A 21439-nucleotide genomic window follows, 5' to 3' on the forward strand; every position below is an offset into this window, starting at 1 on the left:
TTTAATACGACCAACAAAAGTTTTCTTCACTGTTAGATGGGCACCAGACTTTACAGAATCCTCTGTAGAAGCAGCTCTCTTTGGTTCCACTACACACCTATCAGCCTTGTGTGGTGTAGCACACCTTGCTGCCTCCACCTCTTCAACACAAGAATAAGTCACAAAACCAAAGCCCCTGGAACGTTTTGTTTGGGGTCTCATTACCACACAATCTGTGAGTGTGCCCCATTTCTCAAAATGTCTCTTAAACTATCATCTGTAGTTTCAAAGCTCAGACCACCATAAAAAGTTTTCTCAAAAGCTCTGGTTCCTTTGAATCATGGCCGTCTTCCCCCACCACCCACCCCTACAGTGGTGGCAACGGCCGGAGGGCTGGGGGCCACCAGGCAGCAGTTTTACCTTCATTTTGAGACCAGATGACCGGACTCACCTCTTCCAACTCAAGTTCAGTATCCCATCTATTTCTTTTAAGAGTCTTTTAAAAATTATTTTGAGGATCCTTTTCCAGAAGCCTCTTAAACAGATTTCCCCTTATGTCTTATTGGCCAGCACTGGGCCTAATGCAGTTACTTGCAACAGAAATGGTGCCACCATGTTTATCTTAGCATCCGGATTTATCCCTAGGGCTAAGAACAGAATTGTTCTCTCCTGGTTCCTATTAGGAAACGACAGACCCATCTCCCACACCCCTTGTGAACAAAATCAGTGCTCTCGCCACAAGATAGAAGAGAGGAATGGCTTTGTTTACTACAGTTATTTAGGAAAAGATGAGCATTTGCAGTAAGAGAGTAAGTTTACTAAGGGAGCTTGGAAGGCAAACAAGCAAAGTCTTCCTTTGCCTTTCATTACCTCCTTCTGGAATATAAGTGAATAAAAGTTCAATAATTGTAGTACTCAATAGTAATCTTCAGAGCATTCACAGAAAAAAATAAAAATGAGAGAAAGAGAAATTCTAATCAATTCTACTAATTGATGAGCTACTTATTTTTATTACCTGTCAGACTGCCTGATGTTAAGTCAGTTACCTGACTTCAGCATGCTTTAACAAAGTGCGTTACACTAGAACAGGCCAGCCTGTAATAAAAACAAAGTAAGTTTAAGTATATCTAAATTTTTTCCCAGTTTAATGAGTTACACATTGAAGATAGACCTTTGTACAGTTTTTTAATAGCACCAAAAATTATCTAGATGATTTATTACCCGAGTAATTTAGTGTGCACATCTGATTCCTCAATATTAAGCTAGTGAAGAATCACAAAAACTGCATGTTTTGCAGAAGCAGATGCATGCTGACAATTCTGAGGCATTTGAACATAAAACTTGTGTTAATGTTGCACACAAAGTAAGTAATTTGATGATCAGGCTCCTATTACAGGGGACTTACGGAAGGAGTAGAACAAAATGATTGAAAAGTAAAGTATTACCAACATTAAGATAAATTCTTTTTTAATAATTAAAGGTATTTTTCAAAATCGATTATGATTAAACTGGTCACCTAAAATTCATAATTCTACATCAGTGCTTAGAAAGAAGTAATGCACTGAAATTAGCATTAAGGTGTTGGCTGGTTGTTTTTATATATTTTGCATATAGTCAGTTACTGAGATTTTCTGGTTGATCAGTTCAGCCTTTTAATTATAAAATTAGCCCACAAGTTTTGGAAGCAATGAGCAATTTTAGATTGTCCATAATTTGTTTGTAGTTGATTTATGATTACATTTGTATGTCTAGCAAGAAGCCTTTAATGGTCCTCAAAATAATTTGTTTATAATTTGCTTGTAAGTAAAAAAAAAAAATTAACTGAAGTGCATATTTTTTCTCACAATTTTAGTATTTAAAGTGTGTTTATGTAATCATAACAGTATGCATATAATTGTGAAATATAATCAGGTTATGAAGAATCTGTATCCAACTTTTCATCTTGCAAAATGTATATAATTGATGAATACAGTTACTACATTGTTTCATAAATAAATAGTCTTGTTCAGCTAAAATGAACTATAATAGTTCTAATTTACCTCAAGTTTTTCTAAGACAAATAAATTGTAGTGTCACATTAACTTCCTAAATATGGCAAATTGACCTGCAATAAAAGGTTCTAGAGTGAGACAAATTAAACCTTCAACTTCCAACTTTGATTTCTAATATAATTCAAATTGTCACTGAAGCTTTTATTAAGAACAAAAATATATATTTAATTAAATAGTCTTTATTCTGTAAATGACTTATTTTCAGATGCACAATCATGAAATAATGAAGATTTTGATCAGTTGTTTTTGTCTTTTTGCTTTTAAAGGTGTTTTCACAAGACCATTAAAACATCGCCTTCTGTCTAACATATGGATGAATTTTTTTTTATGCTTTTCTTTTTATGCTCTGAACTTGTATCTTTTCTTTTTCTATCTTTATTTTTTAAATTAGATTTCTACTTTTCTAACATCACAGGATAAACAACATCTTACAGAAGTTTTTATAATATTTTCCTAGTTAATGTATTTAGTATAAACTATTTTGGGAAATTTTTAAACAGATGACCCCAAGATCATTTAGAATCATGGGAAATTTATTCATCTGTGTATTGCTAAAGGCACAATCAGTTAATATTACCCCTTGGTAAGGCAGTTTGTCCTTACGTTAATTTATGTATACCCTTTGATTCAGAAATGATAACTATCCTCAAAACATCCTTTCCCCTGGGGGAAAAAAACTCAGAGTAATGTTTACTTATATCACTGTTCATAATAGCCGAGTGATAACAACCAAAATGTCTAGCAGTGAAACAATAGTGGCTAAGCAAATTAGGTGTAGAAGCCAGGCACAATGGCTCGCGCCAGTAATTCTACCACTTTGTGAGGCTGAGGCTGGCAGATCACTTAAGGTCAGGAGTTCGAGACCAGCCTGGCCAACGTGGTGAAACCTCGTCTCTACTGAAATACAAAAATTAGCTTGGTGTAGTGGTGTGTGCCTGTAATCCCAGCTACTTGGGAGGCTGAGGCAGGAGAATCGCTTGAACCTGGATGGTAGAGGTTGCAGTGAGTCAAGATGGCACTAGTGCACTACAGCCCAGGCAACAGAGCGAGATGCCATCTCAAAAGAAAAAGGCCAGGCGCGGTGGCTCAAGCCTATAATCCCAGCACTTTGGGAGGCCGAGACGGGCGGATAACGAGGTCAGGAGATCGAGACCATCCTGGCTAACACGGTGAAACCCCATCTCTACTAAAAAATACAAAAAAAAACCTAGCTGGGTGAGGTGGTGGGCGCCTGTAGTCCCAGCTACTTGGGAGGCTGAGGCAGGAGAATGGCGTAAACCCGGGAGGTGGAGCTTGCAGTGAGCCGAGATCTGGCCCACTGCACTCTGGCCTGGACGACAGAGCGAGACTCCGTGTCAAAAAAAAAAAAATTAGCCAGCATGGTGGCACACGCTTGTAGTCCCAGCTACTCAGGAGGCAGAGGCAGGAGAATCACTTGAACTCAGGAGGTAGAGGTTGCAGTGAGCCAAGATCATGCCGCTGCACGCCAGCCTGAGCGACAGTGAGACTCCATCTCAAAAAAACAAAAAACAAAAACAAACAAAAAAAAAACTAAGTGTAGATAATAAGGGGAATATTAATGTAATCATTAATAGTATTACCAAAATTTCTGTACAATGCTAGAGGAAGGGGGACAGAATTTTAAAAGTGTGTACATTGTAAGTGCATTTTCTCAAGATACATAGGCGTGTGGAATAAGTCTAAAGAATGTGCAAACATAAAGGTAGCTGTATTTTAAATTACAGGGTTTTTTTTTTCTGTTTTCTCAGCTCCCTACATTTTTTTTATTAATAATGAAAGATTTTTAAAAATGTATTGGGCTTATAAGTAGCCAATACTGTGCTGAAGGCCGAACAAAAATATTCATGTAAATTTATTTATTCAGTATCTTTACCCTTTCCTTCACAACATTATCAAGATCACTGAGTTAACCCAGGTGTGTGGGTACTTTTGGGTTTTAACAGGTACCAGTCAGTGGCCCAGACCTGGAGGGCAAGCACCTTCATCCCCAAGCTATGAAAACTCACTCCACTCCCTGGTAAGAGCCTCTTATACACCAATTTTATCTGATAGCTTAGAGTTTGTTTGTTTTTAGTAAATCTGGCATAACAGTAAAGAAACAGTAGGCTAGCATTGCACACGAATTCTTTGCTAACAAATGGCTGATTCAGTTGAACAATATAAGACACATTGGGTATGCCTTTTGCCATCTGTTCTTTGGGACATCAGGCTTCTGGTGTCAGGACAGCTGATGTTAAAATTTTGTTAGGAGGATTTTTGTTTCTTTGACAAATCTAGGGCTTAATCATTCTATACTTCTATGTCTACATATAAAGGGAAACTTTTTTTTAAAAGACAAGTAAAAGCAAGAGAATTTAATCCAGCAATGCAAAATTTTTACCCTTTTGTATTTTACCCTTTCTCATAATACTGTGTGTGGTTTATTACATTTCCATTAAAAATTTTAAGTGAATACCAGTGTTTTTTGTCATGAAAGTGTTATTTGCCATGTTTTCTTGTGGGAAAAAAAAAAAGTGTATTGTGGAAATCATACAAGCAAAACATTATTTAACAAAGCAGTAAAGGAACCTTCTAGATACTTGAGCGTGAAGAATTTGTGGGAGAATGTTGACTACTGTTGCTTTTGTATACTTGTATTTGTAATCCAGAATTACACGGTATAATAAAAACAAAATAAGGATGATTTGATGGAATGCTAAGTCATGCTCTCATTCGTAATTCCAGGTTGCAAAGAGAAACATTCTTTTTCTGTGACTAACAGAACATTTTAAATTGAAGGAACATTTGCTTTTCATGTATTTTGCAAGCAATTATAAGCAATGTGTGCTGTTTAGATGCTAACCTCGTAACTTCCCTGTTGAACCCCAGCCTTTTCATATCTTAATAAAATAGATCTCGCACGTCTTGGCGTTAACTTTACTAACATGTTATGCTGACATGCATATCAGCTATTTCCTCATCTCTTTTGGAGTTAATCTTAACCTGTGCTTTGCCTCCTGTTCTGTCTTGACTTTGCCAGAAAAATCGAGTTGAGCAGCAACTTCACGAGCATTTGCAAGATGCAATGTCCTTCTTAAAGGATGTCTGTGAGGTACTATTTCTTTTAGATGGTGCCTTTTTTGTGTTTCAATTAATTATACTTCCCATTATTCATTTAAAATCTTTAAGTTGTACAGACTCCAGTCTTTAAAAATCAAACAATTGACTATTTCAGTTTTTATCATAGATATAGGAATACTTTTGTCTCTTATGTTGTTGAAAGTGATCCTTTTTAAAACAGCTCTACTGGCATGTGCTTTTGATTTTTTTAATTCTAATATGTTTGTGTATGGGGCATGTGTGTATCCACACACAGGCAATACCATTTATTTAGTTTTGTCAAAGAACATATCTGGATGTGTTCACCATATAAGATACATGTGCTTTATATACTTAAGACAAAATTAAAACTTAAACTTACTGGATTTGAGGTCCCTTCCCCAAATTGCCATCATTCAAAGATCAGTATTAAAATATAGGTTGTACTTTTTTTTTTTTTTTTTAGCAACTCTTATTGAGAAATGACATAGTGTCCTTCATCTTTTGTAGAGGCTAAAAGAAATAACCTCATGGTAGTTTGGTAAATTCATTTTATAAAGCAGTGATTTGTTTCTGAAGCTTTGAAAATTTAGCATAATCTACAGACAGATAGGCTTTTTTTGCTGTTGATTTATAGTTCAGGTGGTTGCTTTTGAAGCTACTTGATACTGCATTTCACTTGCTATCTTCCACATATCACATAGTAGGAAACATAGCAGTTAATGAATCTAACAGATGCCAGCAATAACCTCCATGTTTTTTTTAATCCATACAGCAGTCTCGAATGGAGGATCGTTTAGACAGACTGGATGATGCAATCCATGTGCTGCGGAACCATGCTGTGGGACCTTCCACCAGTTTGCCTACTGGTCACAGTGATATACACAGTTTATTGGGACCATCCCATAATGCACCAATTGGAAGCCTCAATTCAAACTATGGAGGATCAAGCCTTGTTGCAAGCAGTCGATCAACTTCAATGGTAAAATCGTGCTCATCTTTTTTGTAGTAAACCCTAAAGATTGTTGTCCTAAATGTCTTTAATGAAATCTTTGGGAAGAGGATCTTTCCGAAAGGAAGGTAAAGACTGACTTTTCAGAATTTTCTTTGCTGTCTTTGGCAGTAAAGTATTGGCTAAGTATTAGTCCATAAAATCTTCTTGTGACCTTGTGCAAAAAGCAGAAGCTTTCTACAAAGATCATTTTTAGCTTAAACTTGGATTTTTTTCCAGATGTGTAATAATTGGCACCACAGTTTTTGCCTTGAAATAGTGCATAGGAAATCTGAATAGCAAGAGTTCTGGTCTAGAAAAGTTGTTTATTGTAATTTAGAACCAGCCTTCAATGGTAGAAAGAATGTGAAACTGTAATTTATACAGGTCCAAATGTAAACTTTATTCCCAAACTTGGTGGGGATGTAGTTTTAAGAATGGCTGTAATTTCAGTAATAAATAAAGGAAACAATTTTAGATTAACCCACAAAGAGAATTTTTAAGAACTCAGTCCATCTTTTAAAAAAAAATGGTAATTTTTTAGAGGGGATGTTCATTCTACAGCCATACACATCAAAAATTCTGTGTTTACCATCTTACATTATTTTTTATTCAAATTATCTTTTAAAGAAATGAAATTCTTTTTGAACCTGATATTTTAAACTTATACCATGTGTTTGCATGTTTATGGCATGATTTTTAAGGTTCATTGCATGCTGTGAAATGTTCTTCTACGAAGCAGATTTTTAGGTGTAAACCATTACCTATCATCAAAATAATTATGTGCCCCAAATGCTGAAGGCTTGTATTCTGTAAGATAGGATTGGTTCCAGATTCTCACACTCACATATCATACACATACATATATACTCATTTTTGAGCCTCTGAAGTTAAACATCACACAAGGCTGCCTATTTTCTGAGAACTGTATTTTCAGCAGCATGGGTAACATTAGATGCCTGTTTTGTGTTCCTTTGTTTTTTTTAATGTCAGGAAATCTTGAAAATCAGTCTCCTTTTAAAGTACTTTTTATTGCTATTGATAAGCTAATATGTGTCAAAACATATGTAAGTTATTAAACTAGTAGAATGGGGAAATGTCACATGGCTCGCACCTGTAATCCCAGCACTTTGGGAGGCCAAGGCGGGAGGATTGCTTGGAGTTCCAAGACTAGCCTGGGCAACAAAGTAAGACCCCCATCTCTATAAAAAAATAAAAAAAAGTTAGCCTGGCACAGAGGCGTGTGCCTGTGGTCCCAGCTACATGGAAGGCTTAGGTGGGAGAATCTCTTGATCCCAGGAGGTCAAGGCTGCAGTGAGCCATGTTCGTGCTACTGCACTCCAGCCTTGGCAATAGAGCGAGACCCTGTCTCACCAAAAAAAAAGAAAGAAAGAAAAAAATATGATTTTATGGTATAATTAAAGGAATTTGTTACAAATATGAATGCAGAATATTAATAATTTGTTGAAATACTGTTTATCCTAATTTAGAAGCATGACTTCAAAATCAGTATGCTTGAATTTTAAGTTAGTCTCAGCAGCAATATTTGCAGTTCTTATTCCTTACCTCTTAATGATTTTTTAATTATTCACTTTTACTAGCTTACTGCTCCTATTCCAACTTATCAGCTACAGTATTTAATATGTATCTGGCTTCTCCCAGTTGGAGTTTGCATAAAATGGGACTTCTGTCTTGAGAAAGTTGTTTTTTTACCAATTTCAGATATTCCATAATAGGAAGGGAGACTTATCAAAATCTAGTCCTCCAAAGCCACCTAAAAACCTAATGCATTTTAGTAGGACTGTTAGAGGGAAAAATTCTTTCATTGGATGGCACCCTAAAACTTATAACTAAGAAAGTAGCTCCCACTATATGCTGAAGGAATGTACTGCCCACTTCAGAACAACAACAGGTCTGGCAGGGATAGTTTTTTTGTTTGTTTTTTGAGATGGAGTCTCGCTCTGTCACCCAGGCTGGAGTGCAATGGCGTGACCTCGGCTCACTACAACCTCTGCCTCCCAGATTCAAGTGATTCTCCTGCCTCAGCCTCCTGAATAGCTGGGATTATAGGCACCCGCCACCACATCCAGCTAATTTTTCTATTTTGAGTAGAGATGGGATTTCACCATATTGACCAGGCTGGTCTCGAACTCCTGACCTTGTGATCCACCCAGCTTGGCCTCCCAAAGTGCTGGGATTACAGGTGTGAGCCACTGCACCCAGCCAGAGATATTCTTAAAAAGAAAAAAATCTCAAAGTAGTCTAGAAAAAATGGTCTCCTGAGACGTGAGGTGAGTCTGGCTTAGTCTGAGCTGCAACATTAGTGCCACAGCAGCTAGCCCAAGCTGTTGTTCAGTGTGTCTATCACGGCCTTCTCTTCAGTCCTTACCACCTTAGTGGGTACAGAGCTGTGGAAAATCTGCCAGAAATCATCTGCTGTTTTCATCTCATCCAGACACAATCAGTAATACTTTTAGCAGTGGAGATAAGATGTACCTGCCAGGCTTAGCCTCAAAATATAAAGTTATTAGCTGACAAAATCTGACACTGTTAGGTGAGTCAGTATTCATCTCCTGTCCTTCTGAAGTAAGCCTTTTAGCTGCTGAGTCCTCAGTTCTCAGCTTCAGCAAAAAGACCAAAGGATGGAATGAAAGGAAGATTAGTCTGCCACTGACTATCCCCTCAGAGTCATAGGCATCTTACTGAGGAAGACTGTCTTATCGTGGTGGTTCTTTTCCATGTCTGAGGACTTCCATTAGTACTACTGGGATCCCTTTGTTTACATGCTCAGCGCCCACCTGTATGGCATCAACTCTTCATATTCTTGCAGAGTGTGTGATTTTGGGAGCACGTTTTTGTAACTCTTGCCAACTGTCTCCAAGAGTTAATCTCCAGCTTTTATTTTCCCCTGGTCACAACCATACATCCTCCTAACTGATCATGACTAAGAAATAATGTGGTTTTACATTCTGGAATCAATTCCCCACCCTCCCTCCCCGCCTTGTTTTTGGTCTCTTACAACTTTCCAGAAGTTTGTCTATCTTTTTCTGCATTCGCATAAGTTAAAAAGAAAAAAATCTCAAAGTAGTCTAGAAAAAATGGTCTCCTGAGACATGAGGTGAATCTGGCTTAGTCTGAGCTGCAACATTAGTGCCACAGCAACTAGCCCAAGCTGTTGTTCAGTGTGTTTTAGGCTCCTGATAATGGAGGCTACGTGGCCAAACTTACAAAGTGATCACAGACACACTTGTTGATCAGCAATTTTGTACCACCGTATAGAATTCATGAGGTCAGCTGCTTTCAAAAACATTTGCTTTTCATTATTCCATTTGTTTATTGCAGAGAATAGAATTATTCTGATAAATGTAGGTATTTTCACGACCTCCACAGAACATTCAGATGACATTTTTGTTATAATGGAACTTTATCCTAATGGGCAGAATCCTAATTGTAGGGTTTAAATATATCACTTTTCCTCCAAGTATTTAGAAAAGGGTTCAATATGCTTTTTCTATAAAGGGCCAGAGAGTAAATATTTTCAGCTTTGTAGGCTATATAGTCTCTGTCACAACTACTTAACTCTGACAATATAATATGAAAGCAGCTATAGACAATATGAAAACAGATGGGCATGGATGTATTCCAATAAAATTTTATTTACAAAAACAAGCTCCTTTATTTACAAAAGCAAAGGTCAAGATTTGGCTACAGGCCAGACCTTGGGAATTCCTGATTTATAACATAAATTGGCACCCCAGCAGATATAATGGGGCTAGCATGTTTTTCTTTTTCTTGGAGCCTGTAACATTTGGCTTATGTTCATGAGTAGTTTGAGAGTTTTGTTGAAGTAATTGTAATACTTGAGGCGAGCCAAGACACACTGATAGTGGAAGAGTAAGAGTTGATGGCAGGATAAAAGTGGTACAGGCCAGGCATGGTAGTTCACACCTGTAATCTCAGCACTTTGGGAGGCCAAGCTGGGTGGATTGCTAGAAGCAGGAGTTTGAAACCAACCTAGACAACAAAGTGAGAACCTGTATCTACAAAAAAAAAAATTTTAATTAAGTGAGCATGGTGCCATACACCAGTGGTCCCAGCTACTCAGAAGGAGGCTGAGGCAAGAGGATTGCTTGAGCTCAGAAGTTTGAGGCTGTAGTGAGCTATGATCATACCACTGCACTTGAGCCTGGACAACAGAGTGAGACCCTGTCTCTTAAAAAACAAAAAAAATATATATATATATATATATATATATAAATTTATTTATATGTATAATATATATTTAGATAGATTAGATAGATAGATAGATAGATAGATAGATTGATTGATTGATTGATTGATTGATTAGATAGAGGTACAGACAGGTCAGCTCCCAATCTGCAGTACAGACAAGTCAGTGATCAAGGCTGCTAGCAGTGTAAAGTTTACACAGACACAGTAACCATTTGGCCAAGCATTTCCTTGTCCTCATTAGTATTTGATATTGATATGTCATTTAAATTTTAAAACACGAAATCAAGAGTTTTTAGAACTATTGAAATGTCAGCATTTGGCTTTAGTTTTGTTCCCATTTATTTAGCTAAGGCTAAACTTTTAGAATAAACTACTGAGAAGAAAAATTTTTTAGTAGAAAACTGAAAATAAAAGGAATCACGAATTTTAGCAATGTATGGTGGCTTGCACCTGTAATCCCAGCACTTCGGGAGGCTAAGGTGGAACTATTGCTTCAGCCTAGGAGTTCAAGACCAGCCTGGGCAACATGGGGAGACCTCATCTTAGCCATATGTGGTGGCTCATGCCTATAATCCCAGGTACTTGCGAGGAAGAGGTGAGAGGATCACTTGTTCCAGGAGTTCAAGGCTGCAGTGAGCCATGATCACACTACCATACTTCATCCTGAGTGACAGAGTGAGATTCTGTATCAATTTTAAAAAAAGAGAGAATCATGAATTTCATTTGAGCATTTCAAAGAGCTCTCTGCAGTGTAAAGTTTGTGTACATCCCATCGATTTATGGCTGTAATGCCTAAGTACCTAGGCCCAACAAGATAACTCCATCGAAGTACCTGTCTCTTTAATGAAAAGTACTGTTATTTCTCAATCAGACAGTAACTTCAAACCAAAACTAAATGAAATTCGAAGCATTTTGTACTAATGGAAACTTGATGCAGATCTAAAACAGTTTATTATTCATGACATAGGATAAAATTTTATCTGTGAGATCTTTTGATTTCATTGTTACAAGTCCTGATAAAATTTAATCCAGGCATTTCTCTTAGTTTCTGGTATTGCTTGGGTTTTTTGTTGTTAAGTGGTGGTTGAAGAAGTGACATATTCTTGTATGAGAGCATAGTAAATAATGTTAAATTATAAAATGTAAGTCTGCCTTATACAATCATTTAAAAATATAAATCATATCTGTTTTCTAAATTTTAAAGCAGTTAGAGAAACTATATGTTTCTTAGTTACAGGAGACTTAAGACTAAGTAAAGACTGATAGGCAAATAGGGTAATATTTTATTCAAAATTATCTTGGCATTTTTGTCATTTATCAAAATAAATTTGAAATCATTTTAATCTTCCATTTGGACAGTATTTAATTTTAGTAAAGGGGTTTGTAATACAGTAGAAGTTGTGTGTCTATGTTTCAACTGAGTAGAAGGATTTTACTTTTAACCACTCTTTTACTCTTTCCAAGTAATTTTTCCTAAATGGGCAATTTTTAAAATTTTTATTTTTATTAAGACTACATTATAGTGCTTTTTAAGGCTTTTGGTAACATTTTAAAATTCACAATTGTTCAAAATGGCAACTTTTTTTAAATTTGAAAAACGTAGAGGTGATACATTTATGGAAATATTTAAAAGGAACCATAACAAATGTAATACTACCAAGTTTCTAGTAAAACCTCTCTTCAGATAAATCAAAATCTTGGAGTAGGCAGTATATAAAGATCCTTTAACCAATCTGTAAATTAATAGTGATTAATTTAAATCATTAGTGTTCAGTGAATATTACAAATTGAACAAATTATTAGAATAGAATTCAAAATCAAGAGGAATTCATACTGTTTTTCCGTTTGTCCCTTAATTCACAAGACCTCTTGTTAATCAACTAATTCGATTTAACATTTTTCCATTGTGAGTGCTAAAGCCATTGGCCAAATTAAATGGAAACAAGTCCATTGTTGGGTGCTCCCAGAAAAGTAAGGCCATACATAGATGGCGAAGATTGAGTATGCAGGATGGTGTCATTTAATGGCATGGGCCTTTTATTCTGAACTGGAGCTCTTCATAATCATTGAAACATAGAGGGTAGCAGGCCTTGGGGTTTGCCTTGCCCTGCTACTCCCCCAACAGCCGCAGCCTGTCAGCTGTATGCTAACGAGGTGAACAATTAAACTGAGTCCTATCTGGCTGGCCCCACAGGCTCTAGGCTCAGACAAAGAACTGTTTATACACCTGTTGTATGTGTAGACAGAGCCATTTGAATGTGGAGCTGCAGATTAAAGGGAAGACTTGGGAGCCCAGGAGAGCAAGGGTTAATGAGAACTATAAGAACTGTGAAAGTCAAATTCTCCAGAAAATATATGAGGGCCATTTGCAAGGGGAATCAAGTTACAAAGAAAAAGTTCCTGCTAACTTCATTAACATGAAAAACTCCAGACTTCAAGCCTTCTTCTAGTCTGAGGCCTTTTTTTTAAAGGCTTATATTTTTGCTGTGTGTGCCAGTTAAATTTTTTCTTTTGTAAACTATGTTTAAGTTCATGTGAGAAAATACTTAGTTTGTATTATTCTATAGTGTAAAAATATTTGCTGGTGTTTCTGTTGCAAAACAAATCTAGCACCCTTTCTGATTTTCCTTAAGGGAAAAGTAAAATTTCTAAGATTTATTATTTAGATAATGATCAGACATTTTTTTAACAGTTGAGTTTTTAAAAAATCAAAGAATTATTTATACTGAAGTAAAAGGAAATCAGAATTCAGCAGATGTATCATCACTTAGATAAGTGAAAATTCAATTTGTTACTGTCAGTAGTATTGCCTTACATAGCTATAAAATGTTTCACGTGTAACATACACTAAGTATACATATGTTTAAAATTTAAATTTTAGAAGGCTATTTCCTTTTAAATTACTTGGTGTGATAGTTCAAAATGTTATGTAAAAACAGAATTAGCACATATTGCCAGGGATCATCGAAGTTTCAAGTCCACATTATTATAAATACAAATACACCTCAGCTTTTACTTTAACTTACAATTATTTCCCCAGCCCATCAAAATTCTCCTAGATGTATTTAATCTTTAGAGTAGGCCTTATCTTCCAAGGTTCCAAAGAATTTGCAGCCATATATTGTGTTTGCCCATATCTATTTTTATAAAATGGGATTTTGAACTTCCTTTCCTCTTAGATCACTGAGTACTTCATAGTAAGAAAGCACCCTCGTTCGTTAAGAATAAACAAGACCATGATACCCTTGAAACAGAATTTCTTGAAACATTTTAAAAATAATTTGCTCTCTTAAATACAATTTTCACAGTCCATTTCTTTACTGATTGTTAGGTTGAGTACTTCAGATTCTTCTCAAGTTTTTTAGGGGAACAACTAAATACTGAAACTTTCTGAAAGTGGGAAGTGGGATGGAAGTCTGCCATAGTTTCTGTGGTCCCTTCCCAGCTTTAAGATTTTGTGATTCCAATACATGGTGAAATTGTGTGGTTTAGGAAAAGGGTGTAATGGATGCATGATTATTACCTAAGGGAGTAGTGACACAAATAGTGCTCAGCAATGACCAATCCTAAAATCGTTTTAAAAGTAACTATTGAATTAAATTTTAAAATCCACTAAATGGGCTTCTTAAAAATAAAGATGAGAATAAGTGTAAAACACAAACATTTCTTAGAAAGTGTGGTGGAAGAACGAATCTATTCTAATTAGATCTACTACCAAATGACCTGTATTACCTAAAATTTTGCTTTGGTTCCTTTTGTTTAGCTCACAGAAAAACCAAAGGATAAACTCACATAGGGGTATTTGTTCCTCTTAGGGTAAAATCATACAAAGTCATGGAAGATAAAAGCTATATTAATTACTCAAGAGGGATTCAAAGCTTGGCAGTTTACTAGGATTGAAGGATTTATTGAAAAACAGTGGTTCTCATGTATAACTCCAGGCAATAAACCTATTTAATTAAAAACTTAATCTTCTAGTTGACACGTCTGCTACTATTCTAATAAAAACTTCATCTGTAACAAGTTTTTCTATGTATATTAATATTGCAATAGCTGACTGTTTGATGGTGTTTGCATGCTTTAGCTTTTCTATTTCAGGTTAACTGTGACTTATATAAGTTTGATTAAAGCTGAAAATAAAAATACATGCCAATTTTGCTGCCTAGCAATGCACAACTTTTGTTTAGTTCTTTTGTTGTTGTTGTTGTTGTTGTTGTTTGTTTTTTTGTTTGTTCGTTTTGTTTTGTTTTTGAGACAGTCTTGCTCTGTTGCCCAGGCTGGAGTTCAGTGGCGCGATCTTGCTCACTGCAAGCTCCGCCTCCCGGGTTCACACCATCCTCCTGCCTCAGCCTCCCAAGTAGCTGAGACTACAGGCACCTGCTACCATGCGCAGCTAATTTTTTGTATTTTTAGTAGAGATAAGGTTTCACCATGTTAGCTAGGATGGTCTTGATTTCCTAACCTTGTGATCCGCCTGCCTCTGCCTCTCAAAGTACTGGGATTACAGGTGTGAGCCACCGCGCCCGGCCTAAATTCTTTTAATTTTGTATTGCTTTTGTTGCTCTTTCAAAAATTTTGAAGGGAGACAGAGAAAAAATAAGATACTATATATGATAGAGGGGCAAACTTAGATAAATACTACTATTGCTTGGAATGTAGAAGTATTTTGTTCAATGCCAGTTCATGCATACTTTAATGTATTTAGGTATTATATGAAATAGATTTTCCGACTGATTATATAGGATTATTAATAGACCCTATGATGTGTAGTGCATTGTGACTTATAGAATGCTTTATCAGCTCATTTGTTTCTCACAAACACCCTCTGTGGGATTTAAAATTTACAAATTAGAAGTTTCATTTTTAAAAAACGGTATGTGTTCTTTTGATTTAAAAGCAGTACTACTGTGAAGTATTAATATTTTGAAATTCTCCCCAAAAACCAGAGTAATGACATCCAGAAAAAGTTGCTGAAATCAGATGAGTGATACTGTTTTCTCTATTAAACCAAGTAGAATAATTTGGACAGTTATTGCCCCTGAACTATCTTGATCATTTTTTTATTTTTGGGTTTTTGTGGATTTTCTTTAACTTTAGGTTGGAACTCATCGGGAAGACTCTGTCAGTCTCAATGGCAATCATTCAGTCCTGTCTAGTACAGTCACTACTTCAAGCACAGACCTGAACCATAAAACACAAGAAAATTATAGAGGTAACTGTATTGTTGGTTTTCAGATTTAATGCAGACAGAGAGATCATTTGAAACACTCTCACCTTTCTCACAGCTGGATTGACATCTGTGAATCAAAAGTCATTTAGGTGAGGGAATTCCAGATAGTACTGTGGAGAGCAGATATTTAGGGTTCCAACTGGCCCACCTAGGTTGACAATTACAGATACTTATTGGTGAATAGATCCACGTATAGACTATTGTTCAGTATTTACCAGTTATCTTTTACCTCTTCCTGTTCTGTCATGTCCCTCTTCCTCAGACATTTTCCCTCATGAATGTGTCTTCATGGTCCCTAGAGGCAGTGACAGATATTTCTGACTATACTGAGAGCTCTGAATGATGGAAGCTGTTGTTTTAGAGATTATCGTTTGATTGAAGAGACATACAGTTTCGATAAAAAACAAACTTGATCACTGCTCCAATAGAGCTGACAAATAAGTGTGAAGATAGAGCACTTAAAAGTGCAAATAAGATCACCAAAATAAAGTTCTCCCAGTTACATTTAACCGTGATGCCTATTTTACTGTGTATCCAGGAAGATGTTAAGCTTATGTCCTTTACCTCTGCAGCATCTTAGAAGTTAGTTTCTAAAATCCATTGTTTCTCATCCTTGTTCTTTTGTTAAATAGTGCCTGAAAGTGAGCATTAGACTGGTCATAGGGGTCAGACTTGTTCTTTTAAATATAAATGCTGTTAAAAAGCACAAGGATGTGGACATATTCTTTTCAGCTCTAAATAGTATACTTTCCTACATCTTCAAACCTCCATCCTAACCCTGTAACTGCTAAGGATATTCACCAGCTAGAAAGCTTTTTATTGTCTTAGCTCTAATTCATAAATGCGTCTCGTCTTTTATCTTTCCTTTGCCTCTTTGTTAGGTGGCTTGCAGAGTCAGTCTGGAACTGTTGTTACAACAGAAATCAAGACTGAAAACAAAGAAAAGGATGAAAACCTTCATGAACCTCCTTCATCAGATGACATGAAGTCTGATGATGAATCCTCCCAAAAAGACATCAAGGTTTCATCTAGAGGCAGAACAAGGTATTTGTTAGCATCCAGGTTTTAAATTTTACTCATTTTCCGTAGGTAAAAATACTTGAGAAGTTGGGTGTCATGCATTTATTAACTGCCAGCTATGTTCTAGATATCGTGTTAGGATTTTTGTGTATGTTGTCTCAATCACCATATCATCCCTATAAAAGAGAAGTATGTGAAGGTTTGATTTCAAAATTATGTTTTCCTTCATACTACACCATTTGAGGGACTATATATAAAATATAATTATATCTCTTCGCTCAAGTTGCTTAGTCTGTTAGACAAGTAGAAGGTAAAATAGCTAAAAGAAGTTAAATTGTGTGTTACGGACATTTAGATTTTATCAATTAGTATTTGAATATGGTCAGGTGTCACTTAACAACGGGATATATTCTAAGAAATGCATTGCTAGGCAATTTCATCATTGTGCAAACATACAGTATACTTTCACAAACCTAACCTGTTCCTAGGCTGTGTACCTGTATACCATGTTACTGAACTGAGTGCTATAGGCAATTGTAACACAATGGTAAGAATTTATGTATCTAAACACCTAAAAGGCACAGTAAAAATAAAAGATAAAAAATGGTACACCTGTATAGGGCACTTATCTTGAATAGAGCTTGCAGGACTCGAAATTGCTCTGGGTGATTCAATGAGCAGGTGGTGAGTGAATGTGAAGGCCTAGGACATTTCTGTACACTATTGTAGACTTTACAGACACTGTACATTTAGGCTATATTTCATTTATTAAAACATATTTCTCTTCGATAGTAAATTAACCTTAGCTTACTGTTTGTCTTTTACTTTAAAAACTTTTACATTATTTTTAACTTTTTGACTCTTGTAGTGATAGCTTAAAACACAAACACATTATATAGCTATACAAAAATATTTTCTTTAAGTTCTTTTGTAAGCTTTTTTTGTTTTTTTGTTTTTTTTTTGTTTTGAGATGGAGTCTTGCTCTGTCACCCAGGCTGGAATGCAGTGGCATCATCTCAGATCACTGCAACCCCCGCCTCCTGGGTTCAAATGATTCTCCTGCCTCAGCCTCCCAAGTAGCTGGGATTACAGGTACCCCTCACCACTCCAGGCTAATTTTTGTAGTTTTAGTAGAGATGGGGTTTCACCATGTTGGCCAGGCAAGTCTGGAACTCCTGACCACAAGTGATCTGCCTACCTCAGCCTCCCAAAATGCGGGGATTACAGGCATGAGCGACCGTACCCGGCCTTTGTAAGCTTTTTTCTATTTAAATTTTTTTTTTTACTTTTCAAACTTTTTTGTTAAAAACTAAGACACAAACACACATGTTAGCCTAGGCCTCCACAAGGTCAAGATCATTAATATCACTGTCTTCCACCTCCACATCTTGTCCCACTGAACATCTTCACAGGCAGTAACATGCAGGAAGCTGTCATCTCCTCTGGTAACAAAGCCCTCTTCTGGAATACCTCCTAAAGGACCTGCCCTCAGGTCTTACAGTTAACCTTTTCTTTTTTTGTTGTTTTTTTGAGATGGAGTCTCGCTCTTGTCACCCAGGCTGGAGTGCAGTGGCACAATCTCAGCTCACTGCAGCCTCCGCCTCGCGGGTTCAAGCAGTTCTCTTGCCTCAGCCTCCAGAGTACTACAGGTGCCTGCCACCACGCCCGGTGAATTTTTGTATTTTTAGTAGAGATGGAATTTCGCCACGTTGGCCAGGCTGGTCTCGAACTCCTGACCTCCAGTGATCTGCTTGCCTTGGCCTCCCAAAGTGCTGGGATTACAGACGTGGGCCACCGCACCCAGCCAACTTTTTTTTTAAGTTAGAAGTATACCCTAATGATAAAAAGTATAGTATAGTATAGTATAGTATAAATAAACCAATAACATAACTAGTTATTATTATCAAGTACAGCAGGTCCTCAAAAAACATCATTTTGTGAAATGATGAGAAAAAAAATTGATTCCTAGCTGGAGCCTCTTTCATTGTAGAGTTTGCACATTCGTCCCACGTCTCCTCATGTGGGTTTTCTCTGAGTACTCCAGTTTCTTCCTTCACCCCGAAAATGTGCATTAGGTTGATTAATGTGTCTAAATTGTCCCAGTATGAGAGAGTGTGGGTGTGTGTGAGAGTGTGCCCTGCAATGAAATGGCATCCTGTCCAGGGTAGTTTCTGCCTTGCTCCCTGAGCTGCTGGGCTAGGCTCCAGCCTCCCACTGACCCTGAACTGGAATAATTGGGTAAATAATAATCTTACTTATTTTTGTGAGTCTTTCTTAAATGTATGAATAGTTCACATTTATTTCATTGTTTAATATTAGAAGTGTATTTTGGTCTTTATTTAGAAGTTTGGTGGTATTTCATCACCAGAAATGTACTCTAGGAACTTACCTCTTATTTATATCAATTAACCTATGATAAAACTGGTTTTATTGTATGTCATTTTGCATGAAGTTGCAGTTTCCAAGAACTGATCAATGACATTGAGGACTTGCTGTAGTGTGTACTGTACTTCATTGCATGCTTTTATACAACTGGCAGCACAGTATGTTTGTTTATATCAGCACCTGTACAAACAATGTATTACATGACTAATGTGCTGCAGCCTTACCACAGCTACATTACTAGATAGTAGACATTTTTTAGCTCCAATATAATAAGACCACTGTCATATATGTAGTCCTTCATTGACCAGAATGTTATTATGGGCTCATAACTGTATATTAATATAAGGGCTAAATATATGGTAAGACTGATTTAATTAAACAAGGGGTCTACAAATTATGGCCCATGGGCCTACCCAGCTCACTGCCTATTTTTGTTTTTATTATTTTATTTGTGTGTGTGTGTGTGTGTGTGTGTGTGTGTGTGCGCGTGCACATGTGTATTTTAAGACAGGGTCTCGCTGTCACCCAGGCTGGAATGCCATGGTGTGATCTTGGCTCACTGCAGCCTCAGCCTCCCAAGTGGCTGGGATAACAGGCAGGCGCCATGCCTGGCTAATTTTTGTATTTTTAGTAGAGACAGGGTTTCACCATATTTTCCAGGCTGGTTTCAAACTCCTAGCCTCCAGTGATCTGCTCACCTCGTCCTCCCAAAGTGCTGGGATTACAGGTGTGAGCCACTGCGCCCGGGTGCTGCCTGTTTTTATAAAGTTTTATTAGAACACCACCATGCCCCATTCATTTACCCATTGTCTGTGACTGTTTTCATACTGCATTGCCAGACTAGAATAGTTGCCACAGAGACTATATGGCCCACCAAAGCTGAGAATATTTACCATCGGTCCTTCTCAAAAAATGTTTGTTTTTAACAAACATTTAAATAGTAATTTGAGAAAAGTATGAAAAAGGAAGTATTGTAGACAGAATGATGTCATGGAGTTTTCTAGAAAATGGACTTGACCTTGCTTTGAAGTGTGAATACAGACACATAGTACATTAGTTTCAAGTGATTTCCAGATTTTTCCTTCAAATTTTTCTTCCAGTTCTACATTAAAATTAGATGAGTTAGGCCAGGCACAGTGGCTCATGCCTATAATCCCAGCACTTTGGGTGGCTAAGGCAGGAGGATCACTTGAGACCAGAAGTTCAAGACCAGCCTGGGCTACATAGCTAGATTCTGTCTCTACAAAAAGTTATAAAAACCAGCGGGGCATGGTGGCAAACGCCCGTAGTCCCAGCTACTTGGGAGGGTAAGGCAGGAAGATTGCTTGAGTTCAGAAGTTTGAGGCTGTAGTGAGCCGTGATCATGCCACTGCGCTCTAGCCTGGCTCACACAGAAATGCTGTCTCTAAAAAAAAATACTTTTTTTGATGAAAATTTAAAAGTTAGATCATTTAGTATATTTGTGGTACACTCTATTTCTTGGCATACATACTCATTTATCAATGATATGTATATATGTTATACAGATTTAAAACATCGTTCTTTGTGGTGAATTATGGTGCAATGAGGATAGTAGATAAAACTAAAAGAAGCAGAATGGTCCTTTCTGTCATTCACGTACTTAAAACGGGTCCTTTTGCTCTTTTGACGTTCTCACTGTTTTCAACACCTAAACATTTATCTTGGGAAAAAGGAAATCTTATGATGTTAATGTTGTTACTTTAATATGCATTGTACTCAACTATCAGGGGCATAAGGAAGGAAAAACTGTGTCAAGGAATTCAGAGACCACTCTATGGAGGCATCTTAACTCTTACATAGTTTTCATTCAAATAGAATTTTAAGGGAAACAATTTACATCTTTCCTCTGTATTCATCATCTTATAGATCAGGAATCAGCAAACTTTCTTTATAAAGGCCCAAATAGTGACTATTTTAGGCTTTATTGGACATACAGTCTCTGTCACAGCTACTCACCTCTGCCATCATAGCACAAAAGTAGCCAAAGTCAAATGGGTATCGCTGTTCCAATAAAATTTTACTTACAAATACGGATGACCAGCTCATAGATCAGTTTGCTGACCCATATTATAGGTCATCAGAAATTAGGAGGCAGCGTAATAGGTTAGTAATAGTCCATAATAATGAATAGGTTAATAACATGACCCTTGGACAAAATAAGGGTTTGAATTCTGGTTCCATTACATACTTGCCAAGTGACTTTGGGCAAGTCTTTGAGCTCAGTTTCTTCTTCTCTAAAAACAGACTTTCTGTTACAGGATTCTTGTAGGAATAACCTGAAAATGATGCATGTAAAACCCTTTGCACACTGTATAGCACGCAGTAAGCACTCAATAACGATGCTGTATCTACTGTTACAGTGGTAATGTTATGGTGGTAATTTTAAGTGTATGGTGTAGGCTTGCTTCCATGGAGCACTGACCTGACATC

At 36.8% G+C, this 21439-nt stretch overlaps 1 protein-coding gene across 16 annotated transcripts in view; it reads left to right on the top strand.

Annotated features, from left to right (window-relative positions):
- TCF12 (transcription factor 12) overlaps positions 1–21439 on the top strand; it is a 375360-nt gene that overhangs the window by 330389 nt on the left and 23532 nt on the right. For 9 of the 16 annotated variants that reach the window (XM_077939466.1, XM_028850969.2, XM_077939468.1 and 6 more), the window contains 4 exons: positions 3995–4068; positions 5905–6111; positions 15451–15565; positions 16465–16627. In XM_077939466.1, the coding sequence (XP_077795592.1) occupies positions 3995–4068; positions 5905–6111; positions 15451–15565; positions 16465–16627 (559 nt within the window). Of the gene's footprint in view, positions 1–3994; positions 4069–5070; positions 5143–5904; positions 6112–15450; positions 15566–16464; positions 16628–21439 lie in introns of all 16 variants that reach the window. The other 7 variants (XM_077939464.1, XM_028850968.2, XM_077939465.1 and 4 more) reach the window with 1 other exon arrangement.

This window comes from Macaca mulatta, chromosome 7, assembly GCF_049350105.2.
Source record: "Macaca mulatta isolate MMU2019108-1 chromosome 7, T2T-MMU8v2.0, whole genome shotgun sequence".
In the NCBI taxonomy this organism is placed as follows: Eukaryota; Metazoa; Chordata; class Mammalia; order Primates; family Cercopithecidae; genus Macaca; species Macaca mulatta.